The 22,414-nt window shown below is 37.0% G+C and overlaps 1 protein-coding gene across 9 annotated transcripts in view; it reads left to right on the plus strand.

Annotated features, from left to right (window-relative positions):
* Positions 1–22,414, plus strand: part of KDM4C (lysine demethylase 4C) — a 286,752-nt gene that overhangs the window by 157,488 nt on the left and 106,850 nt on the right. For 7 of the 9 annotated variants that reach the window (XM_066989006.1, XM_066989004.1, XM_066989002.1 and 4 more), the window contains 3 exons: positions 1,864–2,102; positions 4,199–4,560; positions 7,763–7,874. In XM_066989006.1, the coding sequence (XP_066845107.1) occupies positions 1,864–2,102; positions 4,199–4,560; positions 7,763–7,874 (713 nt within the window). Of the gene's footprint in view, positions 1–1,863; positions 2,103–4,198; positions 4,561–7,762; positions 7,875–10,697; positions 14,625–18,927; positions 21,636–22,414 lie in introns of those variants that run through there. The other 2 variants (XM_066989008.1, XM_066989009.1) reach the window with 2 other exon arrangements.

Consider the following 22,414-nt stretch of genomic DNA (forward strand, 5'->3'; position numbering starts at 1 on the left):
TTCTTGAAGACATCTGGTGAAGAAGCTGGAACAGACAATTTCTTAATGCATGTATAATATTAACTGAAACAGAGTGAGAGAGAGAAATTTTATTGGTTAGGTAATTTGACTTACAGTAAATTTCACTGTACGGAGTAACTGCAAGTTTACACTCCAATGCAGTTTTAACTAAAAGACTTTAAAAATGTATTGAAAGTTTTAGCATGGGAACACATGGTGTGATTTCATGCACTGAGCTGAGCTAATAAACACAATTCCCATGCTTTTTAATTCTTCAGTTGGCTTTTATTGAACCATGGTAAAAATGCATATTGTGAAGGGAGGATGAAATGTTTACTCAGCTTAATTTCTACTGTAATGTGTTGATTGGCAGGGAGGTTGGAACTAGGTGATCTATGAGGTCCCTTCCAACCCAAGCCATTCTGTGATTCTACGATTGTATGATTGAAATTATGATAATTTTGATTATGAGAATAATACAAGTTTCAAAAGAGGGAAAACAGAAGAAATATGTATGGGAATTTTCATGAATATAGTGACATGCAGAGCTTAAGTTCGATGTTTATGGCTGAAATACTTTGCTACAGTAGAACTGCATGTAAACAGTAATTAGGCTGGCTGTTGTGGATGGATGGCCATGTGTCATACTTTGGCAAATTTTTTTGAATTACTATTTTGTAGAGATACTATTTCTAATATTACTTTGTAGAGATTGCGTTGAAAGGTGTACTTTAGATGACACATGATAAAAGGGAAGGGATAGCAAAATGTTTTTTCTGGAGGTGTTTAGAGTCTAAGTTCCTGCTGTAGTTGGGAATTAATCACTACTGTGTCATCAGTTTTGGAACCTGATGTGTGATTTGTTGTTCACAAACTTGTGAGGGAGGGGAGGTCTAGGTTGGACATTAGGAGAAATTTCTTTACTGAAAGAGTTGTGTGGCATTGGAATAGACTGCCCAGGGAAGTGGTTGAGTCACCATCCCTGGAGGTCTTCAAGAAACGTGTAGATGTAGAACTTAGTAGCATGGTTTAGGGGTGGACTTGTCAGTACTAGGTTAAATGTTGGACTAGATAATCTTAGAGGTCTTTTCCAACTTGAACAAATCTATGATTCTATAAAGCAGGTAAACATCATCTTCTCCTGTATTACATGGTTGAATTTGAAACTCGACTCCAATCTGCTGTTACCCTTAACCTGAGCGCATAAATAACAAACCAGTTTCTCAAAGTGGCTAACATCTCTCTTGCTTCAACCTCTTTCTTCTGATTCTGAGGGTGCAAAAACTCTAGACTATTTCAACTTTGATTTTTAAAAAGCATTATCAAATGTATTGTTTGATATAGTAGTCATTTGAAATATTTGGTGACTAGAATTTTTTATTTATTCGGCTGCTTGTTTATGTTAATATGTATATAAAAATTTATATGGTGTGTAAACAGACCATATTTTATAAGGGTATTCAGACTGCTATTGTACTGGCATTGGTGGTTGGAAATATGACCTGGTTTTAGTGCATTTGAGAATGTTTTATCTTCATTACTTTCATAAGGGCTTGTCTCTTTCATGTTCAAAAAAATGGGTCATCAAAAAGCTAGTTTGGATGCTGATTAAGTAATAGTTAAGGTTATTTTACTTTTACAGTTTAAGTTTTGTCATAGAATATTGATAAAAGGTTAAAAGGTCAAATCGAATCATTAACCTATCACATAATAAATTGTAAACACCATCTCAATACAAAAAGATGAAAAATTCTTTTTTTTCTTCTGACTTTAAGCAGGTGAAAGGGACATATATATATTGGTAGACATTTTATCTTATCCAAGACAGACATTCTACTCTGACAGCAGTATCTCTTATAACAGCTTCCAGCACACCAGATCTCGATCTAAAAAGCTTAAAACTCCAGAGGACAAGAGACTGTCTGCTGTGGTAACTGGTGCAGAAATCATAGCCACTGAAGCAGCTACTGATGACTTCAAGGTCAATGAAAAACGACGAGAAAAAGTGAGACGACTAAGTGCAGGAGTGCCTTCTGGGGAAGAAGAAAACAGTGGTAGAATACAGCTGGATCAACATTTATTGGATAATGCCAAGGGTGCAGGTGAGATAAGGACTAATGGTTTTTCACCTGTAAGTTGTAGAGTGTTGATACTCTAATGTTATAAATTAGTGGATATTAAAGCAATGTACAACCCTAAGTAGCATACTAAAAATGTGTACTTACAAAGTTATTCAGAGAAGATTGATTCAGTAAGAGTGAATGACCGAACTGAATATTCTGAACTGAGAGTAGTATCAGCTAAACTGTTTTAGTCAAATGTGCAAAAAGGATGATTCTTTTAAATTATACTTTTTCAATTGACTATACAAAATTGACTATACTATTGGCTATACAAAAAAAGAAGTGGGAAGTGGTATGGAAACTCTCAGTGACGCAAACGTTACAGAACATATATGCTTCCAATATGCTACATGCAGAATACTGCATATTAAAAGTGGTCATACTTGTGCAAAAATGCTCTGAGACTGAAGAGTTGTAATTTTCCCTTATTTTGTCTGATAATGCAAGTTACAAAGGCTTTTTCAAGTCAAGGATGTTTCTTTTTTTTTTCCCCCACAATGATTTTATAGTTTTATGCTTGGTCTGTTCTGGAATTTATTCCTTCTGTTACCATTGAATTTCATTGTAATTCAGGTATAGTTTCACATTCTTGTTCAGAAAGGCAAACTACAGTCTTAACTTTAGGTTTGGGAACAGTCCCACAGATTTAAAATTTGGTTGTATATACAGAGACTCTTTCCCTGATTTTGAATGGTATTAGTTGTGTTGGTATTAGTTGTGTTGGAGGTGGTAAAAGCAAGGATTGAACCTCATAAAGATACCAAAGTGCTAATTCCAAAATGGAAGCTGAGAATTTCTTTCTTAAATTTAGGTGTTGCTCTATTAAAGCCTTTCCAGGTCTAGTCTAGTCTAAAAAACTTCACTCCCTCCCCACCTTTTGAGATGCTATTCCTTTAGAGCTTCCTCCAGCTTTATCAGAAGTTAAGAGTGTTCATGACCACGGAGGAGCTAGTCTTATTTAGATACCTGACTTCATGTGCTCCTTGACAAGAGAAGGAAAAGCAGAGAAGAGTGGAGCACTGTCCTTTCCTTTGTGCTATGGAGGGGTGGTTCCTAGACCTGTGTAGAGGAAAGGACCTTTTTTGATATGACACTAGAAGTGACGATATTCACATAGGAGCCAGTGGTTTGTCCTGTGTCATCTCCATCTAGTACAGTCATTATGCTACATAAGGACAGTAGTCTTCATACACAGAGATTCTGTTTTGGTATCGGATGGGCTTTATATTACTAAATCTTATAAACACTTGACCTGACAAAGTCATTTTTCAGAAAAGCACATTCATATAACCACTGTAAAGAAAAGTACCTCAGAGACCATTTTCTGTAATGCCTTGGAAGTGCTGCTGAACCAATATTCACTGTGATATGTGGCAATAGAGTTCTTTAAAAGCATGTTTTTTGGGTCAGCTCTCCAAACTATTGTGTCTGGAAAACAGCCTAGAAAATATGGAAACCTGTTGAAACATCCGCAGATAAAGAATTTCAACAAAATCCACAAATTCACCCTTCAGCATCACTGAAATATAGAATTATGGTAAATTGCTGAACTATAAATTTATGCTAATTGCCTTTCATTTTTAGACCAGTGCTGTTTTCAGAATATTCTTGGTATCTGTTTGAAATATATTTTCCTAATTATAAACCATTAGTTGATGTTTATTTTCATTTGTAAAACTGGCATAATAGGTATAAATGCAGGGTATAAAGTTCAATATACCAACCTTTTATATTGTTGTGTTTTTTTTTCTAGTCAGTATAAAGTGCATGTGGGCTGTCAGACTAAATGAATATTGATTATTTTGAATTACTTAAAACTGTTGTAATTCAAACACAAAATACCCATTAAAAGATTAAAGCTATATTTCACACTCCAAACTCTAAATTTTACATTGAATATATTCTGTGGTCAAACCTGTGCTCCACTTTTATGAATGTCCTTCTAACGCCTGCTTTTTCTGTGTGACTCCTTAATGAGGAACTGTGTTTTGTATTTGAATAATTCATATTGTTTTGAAATGAAATGCACTAATATAAAGTGAGATTTATTAACAAATCATATTTTTGATCCACAGGAAGCATCCTTTCAGACTCGTTTTCCAGTCCTGTTCCTGCACTAGAGAAAACAAAAATCAAAGATGAAGACAGGGCAGATTCCAATGACTCTGTCATTACATCTGAAGATTCAGTGGCCTGTGTGCCCATTTCTGATGACTGTAGAAAAGAAGAGAGTTTGAAATCTCAGTATCAGTCTGTGTCACCCATACCATTCCAAAAGTCACAGGAACATACTTCCGAGGTGGAAAACCCAGGTAAAGGGGAAAATGTCTCTACAGAGGATGATGTCAGTGACCTAGAAAGCTGTGGAAGTATCTTGGAACATGGAGAAGTGCCTGTTGCTAAAAAGGATGAAGATGATGGCATGGAAACATCCAGTGTATGTGAAGCAAGTTTTCATCATTATATTAATATATTCCTGATTTAATGAAATGTGAACAAACATGTTCCTAGTGAGAACTGATATCCATATTAAAGCAGTTAAGAATATGCATGATTTTAATCTCGTGCTAATTTGAGCGTGTTCTGAAGTGTTCAGGCAACAGTGGGAATTCAGATCCAAAAGCAGAATGTTTTTGGAGCTTACTTGTTGACGTATTTTTTCATCTGATTTTAGATTTCTACTAATCTTGTTCTTTATCTGTGAATTTGATCTGTCAGTCACTACTCTCAAGCTATTCCCGTGTTCACTGCTTGTCAGTATTAACACAGCTACCAGCTCTAATTATTGCTACTGACCTGAAATACAAATTATTACAGAAGTACAGAATGGTTTAGGTTAGAAGGGACCTCTGGAGGTCATCTGGTCTAATCCATCTGCTCAAGCAGGGACACCTAGAGCAAATATTGCACAGGACCATGTCCAGATGGCTTTTGAGGATCTCCAATGAGGAAGACTTCACAGCCTCTCTGGACTACCTGCTCCAGTGCTCTGTTAGCCACACAGTAGAGAAGTGCTTCCTGATGTTTAGATGGAACCTCTTGTGGTCCTGTTTGTGCCCATTGCCTCTTGTCCTGGCACAGGGCACCACAGAAAACAGTATGGCTCCATCCTCTTTGCACCCTCCCTTCAGGTATTTATACACATTGATACGATTTGTCCTGAACCTCCTCTTCTCCTGGCTGAACAGCTCCAGCTCCATCAGCCTTTCCTCGTATGAGAAGTGCTCTAGTCCCTTGATCATTGTGGTGGCCCTCTGCTGGACTCTTTCCAGTATGTCCAGGTCTCTCTTGTACTAGGGGCCCAGAACTGGGCATAGAACTCCAGGTGCAGCCTCACCAATGCTGAGAAGAGTGGAAGGATGACCTGTCTCAACCTACTGGTGATACTTTGCCTGACGCAGCCAAGAATACATTTAGCTTTTGTAGCAGCAAGGGCACGCGACTGGCTCACGTTCAACTTGGCATCCACCAGGAGTCCCATGTGGTTTTCTGCCAAGCTGCTTTCCAGCTGGGTGGCCCCCAGCATGTGCTGGTGCCTGGGTTTGTTCCTCCCCAGGTGCAGGTATCTGCACTTCTCCTTGTTGGACTTCATGAGATTCTTAGCCCACCTCTCCAGCCTGTTGAGGTCCCTCTGGGTGGCTGCATGGCCCTCAGATGAGCCAGCCACTCCCCATAAGTTTTGTGTCAACTGCAATTAGAGATGAGTGCTGTATTTGGTATCATGTACCTATGTTTCAAAAAATGTTTGTTTTTTTTGACCCATTTTTATGTGGAAGTATACTTCTCTATACATTTCTATATATGAAAGTATCTGGCAAAAGGGCTGGAGGTATGTCCTATGAGGAGAGGCTGAGGACACTTACGTTGTCCAGTCTGGAGAAAAGGAGGCTGAAAGGTGACCCCATTGCTCTCTACAAGTGCCTGAGGAGCTGAAGTGAGTGGGAGGTGCTGGTCTCTTCTCCCTGGTCACTAATGACAGGATGTGTGGGAACGGCACAAAGCTGTGCCAGAGGAGGTTCAGACTGGATATTAGGAAACATTTCTGTACTGTGAAGGTGGTCAAACATTGAAACAGCCTTCCTAGAGAGTTGGTGGGTGCCCTGTGCCTGTCAGCATTCAAGAAGCGTTTGTACAATGCCCTCAGTAATGTGCTTTAATTTTTAATTAGCCCTGAGAGGTCAGGCAGTTGGACTTGTTGATCTTTGTAGGAAGAACTTCCAGATGAACTAAAATGTTCTATTCTTTTTATTCCGTTCTATTCTACTGCTGTTACTCTGCTATGAAGGGTGGGCAGCTTTGATTTTAGGAAGCAGATTGAAAAATGAAAAGCTGTAGTGGTAGTGACAGAAGCTAAGTTTGGCAAATTCCCAGTTTGGTAGAGAGAGAGCAGGCAGTCTACTGCCAGATTGCCAGACTTGATGGGAATTAGATTTTGGAGGTGTAAGTAAAATCACACTGACCATTTCACAGGCACAAAGTGTGCACTTACGATTTTTTTTTCTGTTTTGGGAGTTTTAATAAATGTGTGTTGGAGATTCTATTAGTCTCTTTCAGTGCCTCTCAGCAATTTATATATCACATATCACATAACAGGCTTCAGCTATTCTCCATTATAATTGCTTACTCTTTCATGTGTTTTTGTTATAACTTCTTAAAAGTGCGTTGCACAAATGCAATTAAAGAGGCAGATCTTTCCCTTTTTAATTTGTTGGCAACTTCTAGATCATAAACCTGTATGATGCTTTAACCTCATCTTCTTCCCTCTGCTTATCACAGTAAATGCTATCTCATTTTGCAATTTCCTTCACACTTAACAGAAGTAATTTTCAACCCTCAAAGCATTCAATGGCCACGTGTAACTCGTTGGGTTGCTTTCCAGGTACTGAGGAGCAAAGTTAGGTGGTCCATAGAAATCATGTGAGACTGTTCTCAACTTTTTGTCAGTACACTTGTGCTTCCTCTACTCCTGAATCTCCAGTTGTGACCAGCAACTGATTTACTTTGTGATATCCCCCATGGCACCCAGATCTGGAATTGGGAATGCTGCACTTCTAGAGATTGCAGCGTGGCTTTAGTTCTTGAAGCTTGGCTAACTTCAAACTGAAAGTACATAAGGGTGTTTGAGGGAGGAAAGAATTTCCTCATATCCCAGTGTGTTAATCCTATGTCAGTAGTCTTAATTTCTTATCTCAACTTCAGATTTATTTTTTTTTAATTTCCAAGGGATAGCGTTTCCTCAGGTATTTAGCGTTCTGTCACACATGAAGTCAGTGGATTGCTGCCACATTTTCCAAAACACGGTTAGTGGCTACATTATATTTCTAGCTTTCCAGAACTGTTTGGGCTGTTCTTTCTCTCAAACATCACCTGAACAAACCAGGATTTATGCTCTGTAAGTTTGGAAGGATTGTAGAAACCTACACGTCAAATAATTAATGTGTGCAAAAGATTGCTTTTTCTTAGTTAGAGATTGTATTTTGCATTAGAGACAAATATTTTATTGTTACACTAAAGGTACCTTGGGCACCCTGATAATACATGCAAAACTGGTATCTGTGCTCATTTATAGGAGACTGGATTTGTTCATCAAAATTAACTGCAGAATTCTATGCTAAATTAGTTGTGATTTTCCTTTTCAGTCAGCAGAAGCTGAAAGAAAGAAAATATCTAAAAGTTGGCGACATCCACTAAATAAACCCCCAGCTAGATCTCCAATGACTTTGGTTAAACAGCAAGCAACTAGCGATGAAGGTGAGTGTACTGTTTAGTAATTTCTTCTGTTAGTCTTATGTAAACAGTGTAGGTTTATTGCATAAAAAGCATTCAGTGTGGCCTCTGAATCCACATCATATACTTTTGTACTATTTTCACGCAAATTCTTCTAAAAACAGTGGATCTATCATTGCAAAAACCTCAAAGCAATAAGTCGTTTAAAATGCATGCGTTCACAAATCAAATCTTCCTTGTTAGAACTCAGAGCAACTGTGTTTAAGACCAAGTGTTTCATTGTGTAAACATAGATAAAAATGACACAAAAATCTTTTGAATACAGACCTTAGGTGTAAATCATAATCCCCCTTGGTGATTTAAATATACTTTTTCCTGGTCTTTTCGATAGAAGTTGGACATTTTGTAGTCAGTCTTCTAAGTCACTGTAGTTCTCATTCAAAAAAAAAATGCTACTGACTTCTGGGCATAGACAATGTCTTGATTTCCAGGTTTTTGCTTAGGTTCATACTGAAATAATGAACTTCTGTCATTCTGTCATTTTGATAAATCAGTTTTTCTCTGTCATTTTAGAAGTCATTAAAAAGATGATTTTGAACATATCCCCTCTACATTTCTCCTATCTCTAGACATGGTTCTAACTATATCTAATGAGTAGTTTGCAAGAGGTTACAAATAAGGTTTACAGTTTCACAAACGCAAAAAGAGGTGGAAAAACATAGCTCTGTTTTTAGATGTTGTGAGAAAGACCTTTTGAGTATTAGAAAGAAACAAAAGGCCTCATATCAATTTCTCTGAACAATTCTTTAGATATTTTATTAGAGCAGTTTTCTGTTCTCTTCTAAGAGCCAGAAGACAACTGGAAACAGGGTAAAGTCCTGCCTGGGAGTGTGTAAGACTGAGCTTCTGATGTGGCATTTAGATACAGTATATATATTTTGACCGTAATGCTGAGTAGTGACCACAAAATTCCACTGTTTAACTGTTTAATTGCATAAATTAGAAACCTGATGTTAGGCAATAATTTAGTTTAGGCTTCTCTGTGTTGTCACTATAAATGGCAGGTATGCATGGTATTATATACTATATGATAACTTCGGGAACTTCAAGGAATGGAATGAAGTAGGAATTAAGAAAAAGAAGCAAGTCCATAAGTAATGACAATAAACAACATTAATATATTAAACAGAGTTCTGTACACAATAAATATGTGAATAATTCTACAGCCATTAAATATAGTACTCTGGAACTAGATACCATAGGGATCCAAAAAGTTAGAATAATACTAAGAACTTCTCAGATGCTCTTTATTTGGGAACATCCATGAGTGCTTTAACATCAGAGAGCCTCCATCTTGTTTGAACAGGCTACAAAAGCTAAAAAGTTTACCCAGGGTAGGGACTTGCTTTTCTGAAGTAAACAGAAAGAGAAACTGCTTTACCATGCATGCACATATACAGCCAGCCAAACTGGATGAATAAAGCTACTTTATTATATCAGATGTGACTTGTGAAGTTTATTGAACTGTGCATCAAAACTATCCATCAAAATGGAAAACAAATACATACCTTGTTCATATTGCCTCAATGTTTTAGTTCTCTAATTCACAGTTTTTTTTCCTGTACTGTACACCAGAATCCCTTTAGTTAGCAGAATTGTAGATTGGTCATCATGCTCCCTTTACCATTTTGATACTCTATAATACAGAATGGACCTAATATCACATCAGAGGTTGGCTACAGGTCTCATTCCAGCATTGTTGTATGTGTCAGTGTTTACCTGTGCTTTGTACCTGTATTTTGTTTAGTGCTCTCATTTTATATTTTAAGTGGTATAGGAGTCTTGCTGGGTTTCTTTTCTCAATTATTATGGCTAGTTAATGGTCACTGTTCCATACAGCTGCAAATAGACTTTCATGGCTTCTTAGAAAGAGAGCATGTCTAGTAATTGATTCTTCTTCTTGTAACGAAAGAATATTTTAGCTAGCATCAGTTTAGGCATTGTTGAGCTGGGTGCTGTAATTTTAGCTGGTTCCTCATCAATACATCTCTGTCCTTGTTGCAGGCCTAAAATCATTGATTTGCTTCTTCTTTATCAGTAGTTCGAGAGAACCATAATCTCTCTTTTTTTTTTATCTGAACCTCAGTTTTGCAAGACCGGATACTTCAATTAGCTGTTAAGCATCTTTCTGAAAATTAGAGACGGCTTAGGCCCATGATTTGTATCACATATGGATATGTTTGGATACCTTGAGGGCTAGACAGAGCATATTTCAGAAAGTATTATGGTAATTTGCTCAAAAAGGATGATATTAAGTTTCAGCTAGTAAAGTAATTAAAGATCTAAATATGTGGTAGTTTGTAGTGAAATTTCTCTTTTTTAATTAGAGTGCTTTTGCTTGCTGTTGCTTTTTTAACATTAGCTATGTTAAAAAATAGTCTAAAATTGACACTTAAGGATGAATTGTCTGTGATATAATCCGGCCAGATGATGATGTGATTACACTAGTTTATTAATCTAAATAATTAGTTTGTTGGCCTCCTGATATCTTAATTTTATGTGAAAGTAGCAGCATCCCAACAGGAAGGCATATACCATTAAATACTTTCCAGTCTTTCCTCTTTACATGATGATTGTCCTTCTAGTAGATAAGGATATATTTTTGATAAGAAGGAAAAAGCTGTCTTAGAATCATTTCAATTACCTATTAAGCACCCATCTGCTTATTGATTGAAGGAAGTAATTAAGAGTTATATTGGATGTGGCAGTTACTGGTGTTTTCTGGCTGGTACTGGAGCCTGATATTATTTTCATGCATCTGCTTCTCTCTGTGATCTAATTTATCAGCATGCTTTTGTGAGAACACCAGAAGAGAGACAACAGATTTTGGTGAAAAAAATGTTTACGTCCAAGACAGAGATTGAAGAACCGCTGGAAGAGACTGGCAAACTGATGCCTCATTAGCTTTCCTGGCGCATGCTGACGTGCGAGTTAGAGATCTGTGGCTAGATGGATGCCAGTCAAAGGAGATTTTTGATTGTGTTCCAGAATGTTTGTTGTCAGGTATCAGGGGAGTAATCAGTATCAATGTACTAATGATTATGTTCCCCTTTATGAATGTGCTTCATCCGTATTCTGGAGTTTACCAGAAATGTAGTTCAGCATGCATACTTAACTCAGTTCTTGTTCTCTGTGGTTTCTGGACAGAAATGATGCCAGTTAGGCTGATACTGCAGTCTCTTGGAACCGTAACTGTTGATTTAATCTGTTCTATTCTTCTACCAGGAGGGATATGTGCATTGATACACTGATTTATATTTTAGTTTATCTGGGTTCAATCAATTCATAAATGCAAACAAAATGGAGGAAGGAGAAGAAGAAATGAGCTAGTGCTGGTACGGAAAATTAAAAAATTAGGGCTTTACAGTTCATCTGCAAATCATGTCACTTTAGTTGGATAGTCTGTTTTGTAGCCATTTCTAATACAGATAATTTATATTCAAATTAATATATTTGAAGTCCTTCACATACTATCTATGCTTCTAATAGGAAGTTTCTGCAAATAGAGGTGATCAGAGACTGTTAATATGAAGGCAGCATTCTTTGAAACAGTCAGCCATTTGCTATCATATTTAACAGCATGCTTAAATCTTCTCCAAGACTTCCTGGATTTTCTATTAATAGAGTCCTTTGGCAGAAATTCATTTTTTTTTGTGTGTACAGGATTGCTTTGACACTAAATTTTGTATTTTCTTGTTATCTCTGCCTATGCTTCTTTATGTGCATGTTTCCTTGTGATCTGAATGTTTCTTTGACAGGAAGGATTGGGTTAATTGTTTCTTTGTGGTCTATTGCTGTCATATTTTTTTAAAATCTTTTTTTTTCCCCCCTTGAAGTCTCTCCCTATGTATATCTGATGTCTGACTGTCCCTTATTATTTTATTTTTTATTTTTTGTGGAATTAATTCCTAAAGGTTTGAACAATGAGAAATACAGGGGACTGGGGAATCAGTTCCAGAAATTATAGCTCAGGCTGCCAGTTTAGAAAAGTAAGTGCAGCAGTGCAGTGTGAGTTGTATGTCACAGTCAAAATATTAATATCTTTTATGTAATGAACCTTGGTTTTATCATCAATGCTGGTATATTAGCTTGTGGTAATATTATTCTTCTGTATGTAATGCAGTTATATTTCTGCTCACTTAAGCAGTAAAAAAGCAAATTCAGCAGAAGGAGCAAGTATACCGACTTTGGATGCACACTGATTGGTCCCAGGGATTACTTTCCAGCAACATTTGGGCATGCAACATTAGAAACTGTTTCTAGATTCAAGCTGGCTAAAATTTTACACTGCCCTAAATGATACAATAAGGGTCTATAGATTTAGTTTAGTGTAGGTTTCTTTCCGTACAGCCTTTAGTATTTCAAGTACGAATCAGAAGTTCAAAGCCATTTTGCTTTCCTTACTTTGTAAGATAATAAAGAGAGAAAGCTATTGTGAATAGAAAGAGTAGCTTGGTCAAGAGTTTAACTTACTAGTAAAAATGGCTAGTTTTAAAGCTGTAGTTTTCCTTCTGCTATAACGTGAAATAAAATTCATTCACTTTTAATGTTCACTGTCAGCATCCTGTGAGATGTGCCTGAGCTGAAATGAGTAGTCAAGTTATATAAGGCATGTTCAGTAATGTCATAGGTAGGTTAAACATGCTGAAAAAGGGCAAAATTACACTTCTAGATGTAATTATATTTTGTTTGCTTTGGAGCTTAGAATAGCAGACTTCACTTGAGGATTCTTACTTAAGACAAAAATGTTAACCCTCTTTTTCTGATGTTACTTCAGAGGTAGAGGGGAAGTTGCTAACTAATTGATAAAGGCATGTTTATTTTTGCCACACTAGTATATTGTAATTTGCAGTGCTTTCACTCCCATACTGTATTGATCTTGGTTTTAAGTAGAAATTAACTTCTTTAAAAATACATTGCTCTTAGGTGGGCTTGGAGGTAATTAAGTAAAGAATTTGCATTTTCCATTCTTCAGAAGCTAGTGTTGAAAGAGACTAGCACTAATGAGAATCTACAACTGCATCTCTGTTGTAGAAAAGTTGTTTTCTGTCCATTCCTCTTTACCTACTTTGCTTCTGATTTGCTTAAATTCAATTTCTAGAATTGACTCTCATACTTAAGAAAAAGTTCTAGCATTTATATAGTGTGTGGTATCCTTAAGACTCAGAATTTTACAAAATTGCGGCAGAATTTTAGTAGCTATTTAGAAAAGGGAGGTTTTGAAAGGTCAAAGATAAGCTTTTGCTAAGTGTCAGTTACTCTTGTCAAGCTAGCAGCTGATCTCCAGAAATGGCAAGAACTGACAAGTCTTATTATAGCCACGGGTGGCTCTTGTCCCTTGACATCTTTCACAAGCAGAGCTAATCTGCCTGAGATTGGACATACATGAATGCCAGGACTGTTATTTTGACTGAAGAAGGAAATACAAACCAGTTCCTCTAACCTTTATCCATCATTTGCTGGATGGTGGTGTACGTAGTGTTCATTAAGACCCATTGTCCCACAGACGAACCTTACAACTCTAATAGAACAGTGTTCTGAGCTTTAAAATGTGCTTTACAACTCGAAGGAGTGGATAGAATGGCACTTTTAGATTAGGAGGCATAAATAATTTCTTGTTACTAAGTGTGCTAAAAGGAAAATGTTATTCCTGCTGTATGAGTGCAGCTTTTCAACAGCCTTCTCAAGGATAGCTATGGAGTCAATAGGCAAACTGGACAGGAAGTAGTCCAAGGAGACAGTTGTCTCTTCTGTATGCATGTCTTCTGGAGTCAAACTTCTGTTTCTATAATTAAGGTCTAAAGAGAAACACAGAAAATGTATGACTTGCATTTAAAGAAGATTACTTCCCTGTGGTATTAGTACAGAGGATTGTGTGATACATTATCCTAGTCCGAAGATAGTAGTCTTTTTTTTTTCCAAATGAAAAAAGACACCAAACCCTACAGAGCTAGCGTTGCCTTTGTCTGTCAAAATCCGAAGGTGCTTTGTAAACCATCAGTATTAGAAGTGACTTGATTTGAGTGCCAATGTTGCTTTACTAAATGCCTTTTCTTGGCTGAGAAGTGCGTATATTTTTTCTAACAGTACAAAAATAAAGCTTCTTTAAAAAACAAATTACAAGAATTTAAAATTACAAATAAATTTTATATAGAAATTGATCCCTAAGAAAGATTGAGTGCAGTTGTTTTCTAGAGTATGTACTGTATACATTGTTGATGGAATATTTGTTCTAGCGATCAGTGTGGGACCATTTTATTTTTAGGCAAGAGATGCCTGAAAATTTGGATAATTTTTGGTATTTTTCCACTTCTGTAGGAGCACATATTGACAAGTAAATGGGACAAATTTATTAGACTGTTTCAGAAATAGTAAGATTTAGATTGTGTACTAGCCTGGAAAATTCTTAGAAGTCAGAAGAAAATTGGAAAAGCCCGCTGTACTAATACTTTTACACTGATAGCACTTGTTTTTTTAACTCTGATAGGGAATTAATAATGGTAGAGAACACTCCAGTGTTGGTTTTCAGTGGTTATTCTGTAAGTATTCAGAGGTTAAAGAGATACTAAATAGTATTTTATTTAATTCTTCCTTTTTATTTATGTCTTTATCTAGAGAAGCTTATGGATTTCATCAAATCCTTTATGATGCACTGATTTTATATTGTTGACACCATATAGACCAAATACTAAAATAAAGATATATGTGATCAGGTCTGAGTAGTGCTTAATTCTGTGAAATAAATGTGAATTGAAATATATATATATATATATAGATATAATCATAGAATGGCTTGGGTTGGAAGGGACCTTAAAGATCATCCAGTTCCAAACCCCTGCCATGGGCAGGGACACCTCCCACCAGCCCAGGTTGCCCAAAGCCCCATCCAGCCTGGCCTTGAACACTTCCAGGGATGGGGCATCCACAGCTTCTCTGGGCAGCCTGTGCCAGTGCCTCAACACCCTCTGAGTGAAGAATTTCCTCCTAATCTCTAATCTAAATCTCCCCTCTTTTAGTTTAAAACCATACCCCCTTGTCCTGTCATTATCAGATTGAGCAAACAGTCACTTTCCATCTTTTATATAAGGCCCCCTTAAGTACTGAAAAGCTGCAATGAGGTGCCCCCGGAGCCTTCTGTTTAGGCTGAACATCCCCAGCTCTCTCAGCCTTTCTTCATAGGGGAGGTGCTCCAGCCCTCTGATCATCTTTGTGGTCCTTCTCTGGACCAGCTCTAACCCACATCCTTCTTGTGCTGGAGGCAGCACTCCAAATGGGGCCTCACAAGAGAAGGGCAGAGCAGAGGGGGACAATCGCCTCCCTCGATCTGCTGGCCACGCCTCTCTTCATGCAGCCCAGGCTGGAGTTTGATTAGCTTAAATGATCTTTAGTAAGCTCATGGATCTATGGCAAACTATGGTGTTTCTGGTATTTCATTAGTAAATCAGTAAGCATGAGTTTGAATGTCAATAGTAGTTACTAAAAATTGCAATCTAATTTTATCTATTGATCAAAACTTGTAGTTGGTAAGTACAGTGAGTGCAAGCAAATTGAATTGGATTACAAATTAAAAATTTTGTTCATTAAAAAATTGTAAAATATTACATGAGGGAATGGAATAGAGAAAGCAGCTTGTAATAAGTCTTTCATGGTACTGTAAATTAAAGCTTTTCAGAAGAGCAGATATCAGCCAATCTTTAGCTTATAGTTTATTCTTTTGCACTGCTAGCTACATTTTTTGCTGATAGGCTATGCAGTAAATTCCAGCAGGTTTTCTTTTGTTTCTGTTTCGATTTTGATTACATGCTTCTTTGAACTAAATTGCAAATACGATGGCTTGTCTTTAAACTTGCACAGTGTAAAGACAGGTGAAATTACTGGAATTGCTATAACGTACATTATATATGAAAATGGAAATTTTAACACAACTATGCTATTTATATTTTATGCTGGCAGTTCTTACTGCCAACTGCTTGCTTATATAAGGTTTCTTGATTAGTGGGTCATGCCTAAGCTTGGTTTTCAGATGTGTCTGTATTTGTGGAGTCACTAGGTATTTCATGTTTTTTAGGATCAGTGAAAATTCATTGCTTGTGTTTCAACATATGTAGCCAGAATTAGTAGACATCTTTGAGAATATAAGTCTTGGCTGTTAGAGCTCAATTCTGTATTTCATATTCACTAAGAAGTTGTGTAGTTATTTTGAGAACTCAGAGGATGAAAGATTAATTTTTAACCCTTACATTTAACTTGTACTTTTGTGGTCCGTTGTTTGAAGTAGAGAATTACTTTTGTTTTCAACAATAAGCAAGCAAAGTAAAATGGATTTTTTTTTCTTTTAATGAGAATATTTAGTCCTTTAAGAGTTTTTTCACAGATTATGTAGATGTGAACTAATTCTGTAAGTCATGAATCTTCAGAACTTTCTCAAAGTTAGTTAGTTTCAGGAACATAGTAATATAAATCGGGTTTTAGTAACCTTACCATTGAGTATAAAAAAGATTGGGTTTTAGTACAGTCTGACTAGGTTCTTCTAGATGTTTTACATGTGGATAATTCAATGCATAATAGAGAATTTACTTTTTTTTGAAGTTAATTGAAGTTACATAGGTTTTGATTTAGTAGAGTGATACAACATGTGCTTAAATCACAGTGTTCTAAAATCACAAGTACAAATTACATTTAGGAGAGTGTAGCAATTGCAACATACAGTTCTGTCATGATACAAATATGAATTTCATTACTGGTGCCATTAATAATATGTTCACTGTCAGGATGCTAGATGTCTGCAGTCTCTCAGAAGGAATAAATGGGTTGCAGCTGGCTCAGGCCCATTGCTTTACATTTGTTTGTCTTTTGCCATGGGAACAACACTTTCATAATACTTTCTTTTCATGAAACACCTGAACCATCACCCTGAGGAGGATCAGTATCAAAACAGACACTTCTAGAGCATTCATTGTCCTTGATATACGTGGGTGCAATCACTTTAATGGAGTCTGTCTCAGTAGACCATTGTAAATGATCCCTCTACATATGCTTATCACATACTTCATAAGGCTTCAACCTTGAGTCTAAGAAATAATTTTGATTGTCTGTGTGCATTGCTTTTACACTTTTATAGCATCTTTTTTTGTTGTTCTAACATGCTATGTGTTTGTTTCTCTTCTAACTTCTGCACTACTCGCAAGTAACTTCCCAACAACTAGCAAAGCCCTGCTTTTCTTTCCTGTCTTTGGCATGTTAGAACCTTTCAATTTTTCAAACTAATTTTAAGTATCAGCATGACCAGTGATTTGTTATTCTGTCCATGAAAAATCTTGGTCATTATTTTTCTATCCTTCCTTTTCAAAGTTATTGTTGAAGCTTTGCCAGCCTTTGCTGGTATTTATAATGATCCATCCCTCTTCTAAGGGTAGTGGCTCTATCTGCAGCCAGTCTTATCACTGCTTGTTCTTAATCACAAATATAGATTGTCTCTACTAGGTTCCTAATTGCAATTAATAACAAATCAGAAAACCTGTTTTTGCCAAAGTTATCGTTACTGCTGTAATGTGTACCACTCATCATTGGGAATATCTTGCCAACTATGCCAGTTAACGTCAGTCGAATACACACTGACCACAGGTTCTTTAAGATGTTCCACACATGGAGGGTTTCAAGCGTAATACAACATTTCATTTGAAAACAGTTGATGTTACGTGGGATTTTGATTTTGCGGAGTAATACAGAAATGTACTTAAGTCACAGTGCAAGTGCAAATTACTTTCAGCAGAGTGTAGGAAGTGTAATTGTTGTGGTTTAACACAGCTGGCAGGCAGCTAAGCACCACGCAGTCATTCTCCCACTCCTCCCATAGTGGAATGGGGGAGAGAAACAAAAAAAAGGTAAACATTCAAGAAGTTGTTGGTTGAGATAAGGACAGTTTAATAAGAAACAAAACAAAACACAAAATAAGACAACAGCAAACAAAAGAATAGTAGCACCCCCCCCCCCCCCCCCCCCCCCCCCACTCCAAAATGATGCACAATGCAATTGCGCACCAACAGTCAACTGATGCCCAGCCAGTTCCACAGCAATAGCAGCCCCTGCCCCTGGCCAACTCCCCCCAGTTTTATTGCTCAGTGTGGTGTTATATGGTGTGGAATACCCCTTTAGTCAGTTTGGGTCAGCTGTCCTAGCTCATCTCCCAGCTCCTCATGCACACCCAGCCTCTTCACTGGCAGGGTAGCACAAGAAGCTGAAATGTCCTTGGCTGCGTGAGGACTGCTCTGCAACAACTAAACCGTCAGTGTGTTATCAGCGCATGGTTTTCATCCTAAATCCAAAACACAGCAACACACCAGCTACTATGAAGAAAATTAACCTATCCCATCCAAAACCAGGACAGTAATACACGGTTCAATCACAATACCAAGTACAAATTACGTTTAGCAACATGTAGCAATTGCTATACACAGTTAAATCACAAAATAAATGTGAATTTCATTACAGGACTCTGATAACATCCTTAAGAAAAATCAGAGTATCCCAGCATCTAAATGTATCTTTCAAATGATCCTTTTAGAAGTTTTTTGAACTCTGATTTTTTCTGACTTTTCAAAACATTGAGATCTACCACAGCTGGAATGTTGCAGCTTTTTGATATTTTACTTTTTTAATAAATCACCTTATTGTTTTGTCTTTTGAGGTAAACTTTATTTAGTCCAGGAGCTGTTAGGTTTTGTCTCTAGTGCTTTGCTTCAGTTTGGCTGTCTTCACATACACTTTTTATGAGAACTGAAGCCTTAATTCATAATTCAGCAATTAAACTCTCTAAGCAAAATTGTATATGTATTTTAGAATACTGCCACAAGAAATTGAAGTGTTTACATTTTCATGTTTTGCTATGAAAGTTAGGCTTTTATACTGAAAAAAAAATGGAATTTCTGAAATGGAGTTTGCTGATATGCTGCAGGAAGAGTGAAGTTCAAAATTCCAAGTCTTTCTCCCTGACCGAATCTTTTTTTTTTTTTATTAGTTCCTCCAGGACATTTGAAACTATCTGTAATGCCTCCCAGGGCTGAGATTATGTTCAACTACCTGAAAAATAACAGATGCTGCTATGCTGTTCATTGCACAGAATGCTGCCGTACAAAACCAGGAAACATCAGTGGAACATAACCCCAAGCAGCAAAATCATTGTTGTGATTGGCAAAAGCAAATTGTACTGTATTAGTGTCTATGGCTTTTCACATCTGCTGGGTTAAATCAGCAAATACTGGCAATGGCCCATTCTGCAAATGGCCCAAATGTTTTCCATCTGAGAATCCGAGTTTAACTTAGTAAGCAAAAATCACTCAAAGCAATGGTATTGAGTGTTGGAACAAGTTTGTCACGAACTATTAAACCAATAACATTTGTGAGAACATTTATTTCATTCACTTACCCATTCGGAAAACAGCGCAGTAACTGTTCATACATACTTTGTTTTAGAAGGAGTTGTCTTTCTATGAAAACCCGTTCTGGGGTATAATTTTCATTTTATCTAGATATTTTGTTAATTGTTTAACTTTTCTTAGATATGTAGAGGGATACAGGTTTCTATAAATACGTGCATAACTGAAAACTGGTATATCCTGAATTACATTACAGAGATTAACTAATACAATATAAATACTCTTTTCAGGTACAAATGTGGTCACAGGAACTAGAATGGAATTTGGCATTGGTAATCACCTTAATAGCATCAGTACCACTATGGCTGAATTATTGTATGATACAGTGAGTTTTACAACAACTGTTTTGCATTTATTTAAAGTAATTAATTGGCTCACCAAGTGTTTCTGTCTCTCATTGAAGCAGAAAAAGACTACTTGCTCTATTCACACAGGAAACAAAATATTTAACCTCACTATGAATTTTGCCTGGTAAAATAATACTACAACAAAGCATTACCGTTGCAGTAAAGTAAAAATGTCCTGGTACTTCATGAAAAATTGGAATCTCTAGCCACTGTTAGGGATGGCAGTGATGAGGTATTTAAACATAAGGAAATGTCCTGCACTATGTCATCCAATTAATACTTTTGGGGGTATTGATCCGTTGCAGACTCTTGTGTGAATACATGATGCAGTCACAGACAGAAACATAGCAGAAGTTTAAAGCAACAGACATTGTTCATATGAGAGTCTCTTAAAAAAAAAAAACAAAAACAAAGATTTGCGTACTAACAGACTTGCTTGGTAATGTCCCATTGAAAGGAGATGATGGGCAGCCACGTCATCCACTCCAAATGCTTTTTATCAAAGCATACCAACATCCACTCCAAATGCTTTTTATCAAAGCATACCACCATCAGTGATACATTTAATGATTTGTTGTTAAGGTGTATGAATAATCATGAGATATATAGTCAAAAGGTATCCAGCAAAGGGTTTTAAACATATGTTTACTCTAGCACAGCTCAGCTGTCTTTTTAATTGTATGTACGATGCACAATACCTGTACAACAGAACTCAATTTTATGTTTGTGTCTGAGTCTGTTACTCTGACCAAGTTCTTCAGATACATGTAATACCAAGTTTACTGGAAGATATTTGATGTTACAAATTAGCAGAGTGATACAACAATGTACTGAGATCACAATACAGCCACAATACAGCAATTGCAGTATACAGTTGGATCGCAAAAGAAATATGTCTTTCATTACTGGTCTTTATATGCTCACTGTCAAGGTGCTGGATGTCACCAGTAGCAAGAAAACATTGCATGGGTTGAAGTAAGCTCAGACCTGTTGCTGTCTTCAAAGGTCACTTTGCTCCATGGTCAGCTCTTATACTCTATGTTGGACTGAGCCACATACACAGTTCCTATATTCTGGTCTGGCTGGCTCAGGAAGACATTCACACTCTTCTCATCAGCTCAGGGAAAAACATTTACACAACAAGCTGATCCACCCGACTGATACAGCTGTTTATCTGAAACAAAGACCACCATCTGGTCCTCTTTATGTTGTGATAAATCCAGCTTCTTTTGCAACAGCTGTGGTCAGTCACTCCCTAGATTTTTTTCCTGAAATTCATGAGCGCAGAGCCATTGCCCATCTCCTCTGAGTCTTCTTGCATTGTAGGGGTTTATTGACTGATAACATGATGCATGAAGGATAAATGTATAAATTAGAGGAACGATGCCCTGATTTACATACAAAATATGCCTCCATCATAAAGAATATTTCAGGAGAGACTGCAAGTGTTTGTTAGGCAGAATAAAGGAGTCTCCACTGCCTAATGTCCTCTTCCACACGGGATCTCCAAGATTTCTTCTGTCATACAAAATAGTAACTGAGCATGGAGCTCCTTCTATGTTGTTTAAAGACCACCTCATATTTTTGTTTCTTTGTTTCCTACTTATAATCAGAGAATTCTTGAAACTCTGAAAGATAACTTCACATTTGTTTCCTTTGAGTAACACGTCCTTGTTAATGAACTAAATCTTGTGAGGTCCCTGTAGCTCTTATTCATTACACATAGGTGATAGAAGTTTAATTCACAATTGTAAGGGTGGTGGCTGGTTTGAGATTAGAGCTTATCTTAATGTACATTTACAATAATGTTTTGAACTTTAAAAGGATAGTAGATTGTAGAAGTTCTATGATATTTAACTTTCACAGAATGCTTGAGGTGGAGTGTCATCTGGTCCAACCCCTCCACTCAAGCAGGGTCTTTTAGAGCTGGTTGACCAAGTCCATGTCTAGACAGCTGTTTAATGCAGCGCATGATACCTTTTATTTTTATTTTTATTTTTATTTTTATTTTTATTTTTATTTTTATTTTTATTTTTATTTTTATTTTTATTTTTATTTTTATTTTTATTTTTATTTTTATTTTTATTTTTATTTTTATTTTTATTTTTATTTTTATTTTTATTTTTATTTTTATTTTACAGTGTTAGCAAGGGCACCCTACTGGCTCATGTTCATCTTGGTATCCACCAGGACCACCCAGGTCCTTTTTTGACAAGCTGCTTTCCAGCTTGGTGTCCCTCAGTATGTCTTGGTGCCTGGGGTTGATCCTTGCCAGGTGCAGGACCTTGCACTTCTTGTTGAACTGCATGAGGTTCCTGCCTGCCTGTTTCTTTGGTCTGTCAGGGTCCCTCTAGGCGGCAGCATGACCCTTGGTGTACTCCCAACAATTCCACGGATGACAAAACTGAGAGGAGTGGAGGATAGAAACCATTAATGAAGATGTTAAACAGGACTGAACCCAGTATTAACTCCTGGGGTACACTGCTAGTTACTGGCCTCTGACTAGACTTTGTTCCACTGATCACTGGCCCCTGGATTGCCTGCTCATCTGGCCCATAGTTCAATAGACCGTTTACAAGGAACTTATTTATGGGATTGTCAAAGGCCTTACTGCAGTCCATGTAGACAATATCCAATGTTCTGCCATGATCTACCAGGCCAGTCGTTTCAGTCTTACCTAGTTGGCCAAGCATGACTTTCCTTTGGTGGATCCGTGGTGGCC

The sequence above is a fragment of the Anser cygnoides genome, chromosome Z (assembly GCF_040182565.1).
Source record: "Anser cygnoides isolate HZ-2024a breed goose chromosome Z, Taihu_goose_T2T_genome, whole genome shotgun sequence".
Lineage (NCBI taxonomy): Eukaryota > Metazoa > Chordata > Aves > Anseriformes > Anatidae > Anser > Anser cygnoides.